At 36.2% G+C, this 12,560-nt stretch overlaps 1 protein-coding gene across 1 annotated transcript in view; it reads left to right on the top strand.

Moving 5' to 3' along the window:
• LOC150087120 (twitchin-like) overlaps positions 1-12,560 on the top strand; it is a 3,511,780-nt gene that overhangs the window by 2,001,285 nt on the left and 1,497,935 nt on the right. Inside the window, 1 exon segment of the mRNA XM_090372971.1 lies at positions 6,045-6,326. Coding sequence (XP_090229097.1) covers positions 6,045-6,326 — 282 coding nt within the window.

Here is a 12,560-nt window from a genome sequence, read left to right as displayed (position 1 = left end):
CTAGTTGCCTTCCGAACATGCTGATGTAGAAAACAATCATCCAATAAAACCACAAAAGCCTTGTTAGTGTGTGAGTGACCAGCCCCCAAATTCCAGTCAATATCTGGGAAATTAAAATCCCCCATTATAAGACTCTCTGATTTACTGGCCCACTCTATTTCCCTGTACAGTTTCTTATTATACTCATCAGAGTCATTAGGCCTATAGCACACTCCTACTCTCACTTTTGATCTCCCAATGCTTATGTCACTCATTGTTTATATAAGTAAATAAAATAAAATAATAAGTAAACAATATATACTTATATATTGTTTACTTATATACTTATTTTATTTATATATTTACTTTTATTGGTTTTTTTCTTATATTTTGTTTACTTATATACTTATTTTATTTATATATTTACTTTTATTGGTTTTTTTCTTATATTTTGTTTACTTATATACTTATATATGCTTATATATTGTTTACTTATATACTTATGTATTGTTTACTTATATATTTATTTTATTTCTATATTTACTTATATACTTATTTACTTATTATATATATATATATATATATATATATATATATATATATTGTTGACTTATTGTCTCTTACAAATGCTCTCTACCCATGTGTCTCATTGACCTTCAATTTCAGCTGCATGTCTTTACTATATTTCCTCCACTGCGTTTCAAAGCTGTCTGATTGAGTACTAAAACAGTCAGTTTCCTTTCACTATCACTGAACCTTCAAGAACCAACATTTTCTTTTTCTCATTTATCCCTTTTACTTATGTTTTCTGGAACAGTCTTCTTTCACATGTATTTTCTGAAATATTCAAGGCTAATGACAAGTATCTTCTCTCTCTCTCTCTCTCTCTCTCTCTCTCTCTCTCTCTCTCTCTCTCTCTCTCTCTCTCTCTCCCTCCCCTCTCTCTCTCTCTCTCTCTCTCTCTTCTCTCTCTCTCTCTCTCCTCTCTCCTCTCTCTCTCTCTCTCTCTCTCTCTCTCTTAGCAACACTCAACCCAAAAAGTTGCTTATGATTTTTTTTGCTTCTGGTAGAATAGAATGGCTTGTTCCTTTTTTGAATATTATGCCAACATTTGAAAATCTGAATGTATTCCTTTGATTAAATTTTTCCACAAATTATCTGAGATAAATTCTTGATAAACTTTGATGAATGCAATGTTAAATTTTTTAACCAACAATTATCATTACCATTAGTAGAGGCATATATGCAAGAAAGCAAGCTTATGCAGCATCAGCCAAAAAAAAAAACAAAAACACTCCCATTTTACTCCTCCATTCAATCCAAATACCTGTCCAGCTCAGCCTTAAATTTATTTAGGCTATCAACTTTCACAACAAAAGATGAAAGTCTGTTCTACCAATCAACTACCCGCTGGCTAAAGGCAAACTTCTGCGCATCTATCCTACAACTGTCTTTCCTCAATTTGAATTTATGCCCTCTCAGGTGATTATGCCGAGTAAGAGGAAGAATCCCATCAGGATTGAGCATGCTCAAACCATTCAAGGCTTTATACACCTCAATGAGATTACCTTGCATGTGCCTAGTCTCCAGACACTGTAATCTGCAAAACTTAAACCTTTCTTCATAAGAACAACCCTTCATTCCATTCACTAATCTTGTTGCCCTTCTCTGTACTTGTTCCAACAGCTCTACATCCTTCTTAAATTGAGGCCTCCAGGCCTCAATTTAAGAAGTACTCAAGATGTGGCCTGATGATTGCCTTATCCCTACTAGAAAAATTCCTGTAAATCATTGACAAGACACCATGAGCTGCTCTTTCAGACCATCTGCACTGCTCAGAGAACTTCATATCTGCCTGCACAATTACCCACAGGTCCCTTTCATTCTCTACCACTGTCAGTGTAGTACCACAGAGTTGATACATTACTCTGGGGTTACTGCTTCCCACATTTAGTACTTTACATTTGTAAATGTTAAACTTCATTTGCCACCTCTCAGCCCATCTGCCCAGATTTTCTAGATCCAGTTGCAGTACCACACTGCCATTACTGTTATTAACAACCCTACAAACCTTTGTATCATCTTCAAATCTTTGTATCAAACTTCAATACTAAGCCTGATATGCCTTCATCAATATCATTGATAAATATACAAAACAACAGTGGACCCAAAATCGAACCCTGTGGGACTCCACTAATAACATTAATCCACAAAGAGCAGCACCCATTGATTACCACCCTCTGTCTTCTCCCACTCAAACATCCTTTTATTTATTCATTGTAGCAACTTACCCTTAATACCATTCTGCTCCAATTTGTACAGCAGTCTTCCATGTGCAACATTATCAAAAGCTTTCCTAAAATCCAAGTATATGATATCAACATTATTTTTTGCATCCAGTTCCTTTGTGACCACATCATAGTATCCAATTAAATTTGTCAGACAAGACTTTCCCTTATCAAGCCCATGCTGTGTCTGAATTATTGCTGCTGTCTTGCCTTGTCTAGATGATCCCGCAATGCATCTTTAACCAGTGACTCCATTATTTTCCCTGGAACAGAAGTTAAACTAACAGGTCTATAATTACTTGTGTCACCATTTGATCCTTCTTTGTGAATTGGGGTCACATTTGCACATCTCCAGTCCATGGGTACCGCCCCCGAGTCCAAGGAAGCTCTCATAATTATGACTAAGGGTTTGCTTACTTCCTTTTCTGCCTTCTTTAATATAACTGGATAGATCCCATCCACTCCAGGTGCCTTTTTTTATGTTTATCTTTAACAATTTTCTTCTCCACTTTCCTCTCAGTTATTGCAAAATCATCTAGCTCACTGCCAGAGTTTTAATTCATCTCTAGTAATCCCCTTCCTGAATAACTCCTCATGTGTGAATGTAGATGCAAAATACTCATTTAGTTTGTTAGCCACCTGAGCAGGATCATCAGTTAACCGTTAATATCCAGTGGACCAATATGATTCATCCTTTCCTTCTAGAGTTTACATAGGTAAAGAATTCTTTGCTGTTTTTGTTTGCATCCTTTGCCAAAGATTTCTCATAATCTGCCTTTGCCTGCCTAAACTACTTTGTGACTTGGTTACAGACCAGCTTATATCTATCATAGGCTTCCATATCACTCATCAATTTATATTTTTTCCCATGCATTTTTCTTCTCTGCCATATGTCTCATTAGTTCCTCTAACATCCATTTAGGCCTAAACTTTGAACAATATTTCTTAGTTGGTATGTAAAGCCTAGTAGCTTCCAAGATAAATTCTTTGAATGCTTCCCATTTTGAATTTGCTGTTGCTAACATCATCTGTTGGTCCCACTTTATACAATTTAAATACTGTCTCAGACCATCGTAGTTGCCTTTACGAAAGCAAAAACCCTTCCCTTTACCGTTGATGGTAGTTACCTCTTTGAGTAAATCCCACTTCAGCACACTGTGATCACTGCGGCCTAGTGGTTCCTTTATCTGCAGATTCTTAATGCATGAAGAATCACTACTGATAATCAGATCAAGAGTATTACTCCCTCTAGTTGCCTCCGAACATGCTGCTGTAGAAAACAATCATCCAATAAATCCACAAAAGCCTTGCTAGTGTGTGAGTGATCAACCCACAAATTCCAGACAATATCCGGGAAATCAAAATCCACCATTATAAGACTCTGATTTACTGGCCCGCTCTATTTCCCTGTACAGGTTTTTATTATACTCATCAGAGTTATTAAGCCTATAACACATTCCTACTCTCAATTTTGATCTCCCAGTGCTTATGTCACACCAAACTGACTCGACACTGCACTGTCCAGCGATGTCGACTGGCTGCACTTCCTTGGATTTTATGTGTTTCTTAACTAATAGCATAACCCTTCCTCCTTTCCTATCCTGTCTGCCCTTCCTGTACACATTGTACTCCCCAAATTCCAGTTCTGCATTCCTTATATCTGTGTGACACCACGTCTCTGATATCACAGCAATATCTGCCTTTGATGTTTTAACCAACACCTCAAATTCATCAAATTTATTTACCAGACTCATAGAATTGGTGTATACACAAGTATATGCCTGCACCTGTTCGTATTCTTTGCTACCCTAACACAACCCATATGTTTACTTATACTGCAATGACTCCCAGCAATCTATGACATACCCTGTATATTGTTTTCCAGGCTGCTGCTCATTCCAATAGAAGCACTGCAAGAATCACTTTCATCTCTGCCAGTGGCTACTGTTAGTCTATTAGTCCTTGTATCCCCCCCAAGCAGTTTTCTAGACCCGTTTTCAGTTAGAAGTTTTCCGACCCATCCTAACACTGCCTCGATAGCATAAGCAAATATTGTTGCACCCATTCTATTTAAGTTTATCCCATTCCTGTAGAAGCTGTCTCCTCTGTTAACATGTACAGACCAGGCTGGCTGAAAAAAATTCCTTTGAGCCTTGCACAATCTTTCCAGGGCCGAATTGTTCGACAAAGCTCTCATCATCAGCTCCCTCCTATTGTGTCTGGGCAGAATTGCAGACACTTTCAAATTCAACCCTAATTCATGGCTTTTTTTCCAACAGCGATGTGTACTTGTTAAGAAATTCCACCAGTCTCCTACTCTTAATGTCATTAGTGCCAACGTGTACAACAATATCACCTTTTGTGCCCTTAAAAGATTATATCTGCTCTATAACGTCATCAACCTTTGCCCCTGCCAGACATACCCTGGTTCTCCTTCAGTTGTTAACCTTCATTTCCCTTTTGAAGGTTAGTTACCATAGCATCAGACTAAATCAAAAATATGTTTCTGTGTTTTATAGGTAATTGTATTGCAAAGGTCATGGACAGTGTTAAACTAAAGGGAAAGATTCTGTTCCTCTGTTTAGTGGGGAAGTAGTTCATTGCTGCATGTGACTACATCGTGCACAGTGCCCCACTGAAAAATTATGTTCTTAATGCTGAGATAGTTAGCACAAATTTCATCTATTAGTTCTGCTTCATTTTCCAATTTGAAATTTTTTGTGGACAGTTTCCAGTACTTCTAAATTTATTGAAGCATCAGTAGAATTAATTTCAGTGTGTGAACCTGCCAGAATCTACTACGAAAGAAATAATTGATGTTCAGTGGTTCTTGGTTGGGGCACTGATGAATTCATAGGGCCAACTTTATGTAATAAATTATCTGAAGTCATTCTTGCCATTTTAACAATTTCTCATAAAAATTCTAGGTGTCAGAGGATATTCAGCCAATAAAAAAACAAAAAAAGGGAATTTGTAAATTTACTTTTTCTGAGAGTACCATTGGAAATTATCATTGCATCCAATTGCTGACAACAAGTCTGTTGTAAGCAAAACTTTAACTCATCATGGGAAAACAATGTTGGTAATATCTTCTTGGAAGCAGTTATAACAAGTTGAGGTTTGTAACAGACAATCTGAGATAAAAATTCACAGATAGAAAAATCCTGGACATGGTTTTATTTGAAAACAAACTTTATTTGTTTTCAAATAATGCAGGTAATGCAGAATGTCTGTTGTCTGTAAAAAGAATAATAATAATAATAAAAGTGCTTTCTTCTTTTATCTGGAAACAATTAAAAAATCTCCAGCATGCCAAAAAATTAAAGATTGAATGCTCTATATAGAATAGCTATAATTCTAATTGATGTAAATCCCAGCATCAGTTTGATCTTAATCAAAGATCTGTTTCACTAATTGATGTAGCAATTAGTAATAAGTTACTATTAAATTAATCACCTTGTAACTACAGATATATATTAACAAAACCACTTGGTAACTCCTGAAATTTAATGAAGCAAGAGGCTACCAGGTGGATTTAATAATATATATTTAAGATTATAAACAGATAAATTTATTAGTTATTTATTAAATAAAATAAAATTAAATAGTTAAATTTATATTCTTAAATTTATATTAAACATTTATTAGCTATTAAACATTTATATTCTCTTTATAATATAAATGTTTAATAGCATGTATTCAGAATTTGTTACTAAATATTTATCTTAATTTAGAATTATGAAAAACACTTTATTTTCTTAATTTATATGCATTTAGTATCACCAAGAATTGATCGGAATGCCATGCATAATATACGAATTAAGGCTGGCAAAAGTTTTGACTTGGATGTTCCAGTTACTGGAGAGCCACCTCCTAATAAAAAATGGACCCTTGAAGGAAAATTGGTAGAAGACAATCCTAGGTGGATTATTGCATTTGAAGATTATAAAACTAAACTAAGTGTGAAAAGAGCAGAAAGAGAAGACAGTGGTACTCTCTTGTTGACTGCCACCAATATTAATGGTTCTGATAATGCAAAAGTTACTGTCATAGTACTTGGTGAGTACCTGTTTAAATAAGGTAGTATGAGAGAGAGCATATTTTATGTATTAAACTTACTTTATTAAATTTCACATTAGAGTAATAATCATGAGTGATTGTTGTTCTTATGTAGAATTTTAACCTACCTATTAAAAATGAATTCATCGTTAAAATACCTTTCTAATAAAAGCACAAAATTCAATTTCATTTTGTTCATATTTAATCTAATTTAATGCAGTTTAATTTATTTTCCATGTTCAGTGATGTAGAAGAAGAATGTTCATCATATTCTTGTTTTTTTTTTTTTAATACATCACAACTATTGATTTCTTCGAAAAATATTTTTTGACTGAATGTCTAAGAGTATGAAAGAGGTGGTTTATGCATGAGTATGGCACTTCCATCATTACTACTACCCAAATAGTATGAATGCATTGTTTATTCATATCTCATATTGTGAACACCTTCACAATGAGTTGCCTAGGTATTGCACTACTTCGAATAAGTAACACTTCTCTGGTTACTTATTCGAATCATACCGACTCTCCATTTCTCTTATCTTAATTTTAATTGCCCACTTGTGAAGGAGTGGAGAGGATCAATTGAAGTGCAGTTTTATCCAATTCACAATTTAAAGGTGATTCTTTGGCAGATTTTAGTTTCCGTGTACCTATTTTTATTTTATTGCAATGTAAAATAAGCTGATTATATTTTTTATGAAATGCTATTATTTATTCATTTAGAATTATTCTTTTAAATTTTTTTTCTCTTTTTAGTTGTATTTATTTATTTATTGTTTTTGTTTTTTGAGCACCACCTTTTTAATGATTTGTGTTACTGTTTTTTTTTTTTTTTTTTTTTGGGTAAATAAAACATCTGTATACATAGATGCTGGAGCTGGCTCGCTTGAGCTATTTGTTAAATTTTCAAGTCAGTTTTTAAACTGGCAATGCCTATAATCTGTAGAGCAGCACGCACTTCAATCCACAATGGCTAGTGGCATTTGGGTCATAAGTTTGTATATGGTGACATGGAAAATCCAGTTGGGGCATGCTTATTTCTACACCCTCTTTGCTTCCTTTCCCCACCCCCTATCCTTAAGTGGCAGCCTGTGTATATCAATTACAAGAATATTATTTCCAACGAACACCCTGCTTCAGTCCTGTCCATTTTCAAGCGTTGTAAGTCCACCGGGTTGAAAATTACCATTGTGAAATTAACTAATTATTTCCATAATTTCTATTCTATCTACAAAATTGAAACTCTCAGTATACATAAACAGAAGTGTTTTCTTTGATATCCATACTTTAAAATTCAGCAAAACCTATTAATTAACACGCAAACAGCAAAAACGTACGTTCAAGTATGCATTTTCTAATTATTCTCGAGGAAAACAATCAGGCATTCAATAATCACCTTGATTATAGAACGTGGCAATGAATTTGTTTGAATTTCCCACATGTGTGCTTCACTGCTGGTTAAAGCGAATTAAGTTGCACAGAGCAGTGAGTGACACAGAAGGCCCCGTCACTCACGAGCATGATACAGAAAAAGAAAAAGAAAAAAAAAAAGAGCACAACTGTTTGTTTTTTGGCATAAGAAACATAACTCAAAGCAAAAACTGGTGTCAAAGGAACTTCACATGAACATTTATAAAATCAAACAGTAGTAATCCTTTATTGCACAGAAAGTAATCCATTACAGTGTGGATAGTGGAGAATGTTTTCTGCTTTAAATGGATTGAAAGTACTTGTCAATTTTCCATATGGAAGTAATGTCAAGTGGCGTGAAGACAGTATCAGTAGGTGTTTTATTCTGAAAAGTCCCTTGCAGTAAATTCAAACAGGAAATTACCCTTTATGTTACTAAAAATCAGGGCCGACACTAAAGGTGCACAAGTGAGGCGCTTGTCACAGAACAAGTGTAGCCTGTGCGGACGTACATTTTTGCCGCTCCTGGAACAGAGAAGTTTTTTCTGATTTATTTTCTGTTTTATTAGCTTAAATTGGCATATTAACTTATTTTCTAGAGTAGCTTTATATTCCTATTTATGATACTTAGATTAAAGTAATTTAGATAGAGATTTTGTAGGTATTACTTAGTATCGGAAAGGGTATCAAATCCACGTGTTTACCGATCGTAATTTGCCGCCATTGTTACGCGATACAAAATACCTCGAAATAGATGGCATAAGCTTAATATAGTATAGTATAGTACATAATATTGTCAATTAATCAGATAATTAATCTTGTTGAACTTCATTGTCAATTAAATTTTACTTTTAACTATACATGTAACGACTTGGGTTACATAACAAATAATAATTAGTAAAAAATAAATAATTAATACTTAACTTGATACGGAAGTTATATAAAGGGATTTCGTAGATAATACTCAATACTGAAACATAAATATAGCGTTATAACTGTGTTGGGATATAAGTTTAGGGTTTTAATTTTGTACTGAAATTGAAATTTTATTGAAATTAAATCGAAATCATGACTCAGACTAGAGCAGCAAAGCTAAAGGCTCAAGCTAATGGGAGTGCTGTGGCTCGGGGGAGAACTGAGGGGGCAGTTGCCCTTTGAATCACAGCCTATTAAAATGCACTACTTGCTTGATGTTTGTGGAGCAGTCGGGTACGGGACATGATACTGCCATGGGGGATGTCTTTGTGTGTGCCCGATGCAAGGAGTGTAAGGAAATCAGGCGACAACTCAGCGTTGTTATGGGCCTATATGAGAGCTTGAAGGACAGGGTGGATGCCCTCGAAGGATTAAAAGTGAGGGGCCCATCAAGCTCTCAGCTGACGACACCAATGCCAGAGCTTGCACTTGGTCATCATGCAACACAGCGGCAGCCCCCAAGGCAGAATGCGCTGGTCCCAAAGGAACTAGTAGTTGTTGGTGACTCTATTGTCAGGGAAACGGGAAACATGCTTTGTAAAAAGGATAGGTGGAACAGGACCAGGGTATGTCTGCCAGGGGCAAAGATTGATGACGTTGTAGAGTGGATATCATCTTTTAAGGGCACAAAAGGTGATATAGTTGTATATCACCTTTGCAGAGAAGAAAATTGCATGGGATACATACAAATTAACACATGACACAGAAGCCTATGATAGATACAAGTTGATCTGTAACCAAGTTACAAAGGAGGTTAGGCAGGCAAAGGCAGATTACGAGAAATCTTTGGCAAGGGATGCAAAGAAAAACAGCAAAGAGTTCTTTACTTATGTAAACTCTAGAAGGAAGGGGATGAATCAGATTGGTCCACTTGATATCGATGGGTCAACTGTTGATGATCCTGCTCAGGTAGCTAACAAACTAAATGAATATTTTGCTTCGATATTCACACATGAGGAGTTATTCAGCGAGGTGAATGCCAGAGGTGTATTCAACTCTGGCAGTAAACTAGAGAATCTTGTAATAACTGAGAGTAAAGTGGAGGAGAAATTGGTGAAGATAAATACAAGGAAGGCACCTGGGGTGCATGGGATCTATCCAGTTATATTAAATGAGGTAGCAAAGGAAGTAAGCAAACCCTTAGCCATAATTATGAGAGCTTCCTTGGACTCAGGAGAAGTACCTATGGACTGGAGATGTGCAAATGTGACCCCAATTCACAAAGGAGGATCAAAGGGCGACACAAGTAATTATATAGACCTGTTAGTTTAACTTCTGTTCCCGGAAAATTAATGGAGGCACTGGTTAAAGAAGCACTGCAGGATCATCTAGACAAGACTTCAGTTACAGTTCAGACACAGCATGGTTTTGTTAAGGGGAAGTCTTGGCTGACCAATTTGATTGGATACTATGATGCAGTCACAAAAGAACTGGATGCAGGGAATAACTTTGATATTATATACTTGGATCTTAGAAAGGCTTTTGATACTGTTGCACATGGAAGACTGCTGCACAAATTGCAGCAGTGTGGCATTGGAGGCAAATTGCTGCTACGGATAAAGGGGTGGTGGAGGGGGAGAAGACAGAGAGTGGTAATCAATGGACACTGCTCACCGTGGACTAATGTTATTATTGGAGTCCCTCGGGGTTCAGTATTGGTTCCCTTGTTGTTTTCTGTATTTATAAATGATATTGATGATGGTATATCGAGCTTAATGTCCAAGTTTGCAGACGATATGAAGGTTGGCAGGGTTGTCAAGGACACTACTGACACTATGCTACTGCAACAGGATCTGGAAAGATTGAGCAGATGGGCTGAGAGGTGGCAAATGAAGTTTAACATTGACAAATGTAAAGTACTACATATGGGAAACAGCAACCCCAGAGCAACGTATCAACTCTGTGGTACTACACTGACAGTGGTAGAGAATGAAAGGGACCTGGGGATGGTTGTGCAGGCAGATATGAAGTTTTCTGACAGTGCAGATGGGCTGCAAGAGTAGCTCATTGTCGATGATATATAGGAATTTTTCTAGCAGGGATAAGGAGGTGATTATTCCCTTGTATAAGGCAATTTTCAGGCCAACCTAGAGTACTGTATACAGGTCTGGAGACCTCATTTCAAGAAGGATGTAGAGATGCTGGAACGAGTACAGAGAAGGGCAACAAGATTAGTGAATGGAACAAAGGAGTGCTCTTACAAAGAAAGGCTTAAGTTTTGCAAATTACAGTGTCTGGAGACTAGGCACCAGATAGAGGTGTATAAAGATAGAGGTGTATAAAGCCTTGAATGGTTTGAGCATGCTCAATGCTGATGGGATTCTTCCTCTTGCTCAGAATAATCACCTGAGAGGGCATAAATTCAAATTTAGGAAGGACAGATGTAAGATAGACGTGAGGAAATTTGCCTTTAGCCAGAGGGTGGTTTGTTGGTGGAACAGACTTCCATCCCTTGTCCTGGAAGTTGATAGCCTAAATAAGTTTAAGGTTCAGCTGGACAGGTATTTCGAATGAACAGAGGGGTGAAGTGGAAGTGGTTATTTTTTATTTATTTATTTTTTTTTGGCTGATGCTGCATAAGCTTGCTTTCTTGCATCAAATGCCTCTACTAATGCTAATGCTAATGTTTCAAGGCTTGTTGTCCTATCATCAGTGGGTGAGTTGCAGTTTACTATTGCAAACAAAGAATGGTGTATTTCACTGAATGTTCAATAGTAAATTTACAATGTAATGTATTTTGCCTTGTGCATTTATTTTTACTTAGGAATTATTACTATGTACACCCTTTGGTATCTCTCATATTGTTGAGTTATACTTCATAACTGTGTTGGCATGATTGCAACACCAGGGTACCTGCTCACTCACCGACGATAGGCCAAGAAGCCTTGAAATGGTACCATCTAGGGGGGGGGATGATGTCCTGATGGGGCCCTCTTTACCTCATTCTTCCCTAATGGGGAAACGTTGCCTATTTGGGGGATTAATGAGTGGTTTAGTTCAGTGATTGAGTGGTTGTTTGCTTGGTTTAGAGATTTATTAGGTGCATCGGGAACTATGGCCATAGTGCGTCACAGTGAGTGAATGTGAGGAGTAATTGTCCCTTTCCTCTTTTGACTGCATTTCTTCTTCTTCCTCTCCTACTGTCACTTTTGTACACCATTTTACGTTCCTAAGTCTAATAGGAATAGTAATGTGAATAACACAGTGTTTTATCCCATACCATTTTTCAAATGTCTGGGTGGTGGTATCTGCTGAGAATAAGCAACAACAGTCTTCTCCATTGGTGAAGTATTACTTATTCGAGGTAATGCAATTCATGGTACCTTGTTGTGAAGGCAGTCACAATATGAGATACAATTAAATCAATGCCATTCATAGCAATTTACAAACAAAGAATGGTGTATTTCACTGAATGTTCAATAGTATATTGTACATTCAGTGAAATAGTAAATTAAATAACAAAGAAATGTTACTTATTTGAGGTAGTGGAATACATGGTAACTCTTTGTGAAGGTAGTCAAAATATGAGATACAATTAAATCGATGGCATTCATTGCAATATACTATTAAGAACAAAGAATGGTGTAGTTCACTGATTGTTCAATAGTAAATTTACAATTCATAATGTATTATGCCTTGGCATTTATTTTTACTTAGTAACTATCTACAGATATACAAATAAACCACAGCAATAGGTACAGTCAGTGATTTTTTTGGGATGGTACGCAACGGTATGGCATATGGGCACCTTTATTAACAGTGACGTGTGACATTTGGATGCAATACATTTCAAAATTTGTAATATTTGGTAAATTTTTTTTCACATGTTTACCTAATATTCAAATAA

Source organism: Mastigoproctus giganteus, chromosome 4 (genome assembly GCF_048544385.1).
Source record: "Mastigoproctus giganteus isolate SK-2022 chromosome 4, ASM4854438v1, whole genome shotgun sequence".
Taxonomy (NCBI): Eukaryota; Metazoa; Arthropoda; class Arachnida; order Uropygi; family Thelyphonidae; genus Mastigoproctus; species Mastigoproctus giganteus.
Note: the sequence above shows the minus strand (reverse complement) of the source record. Positions and strands in the feature narration are given on the sequence as shown.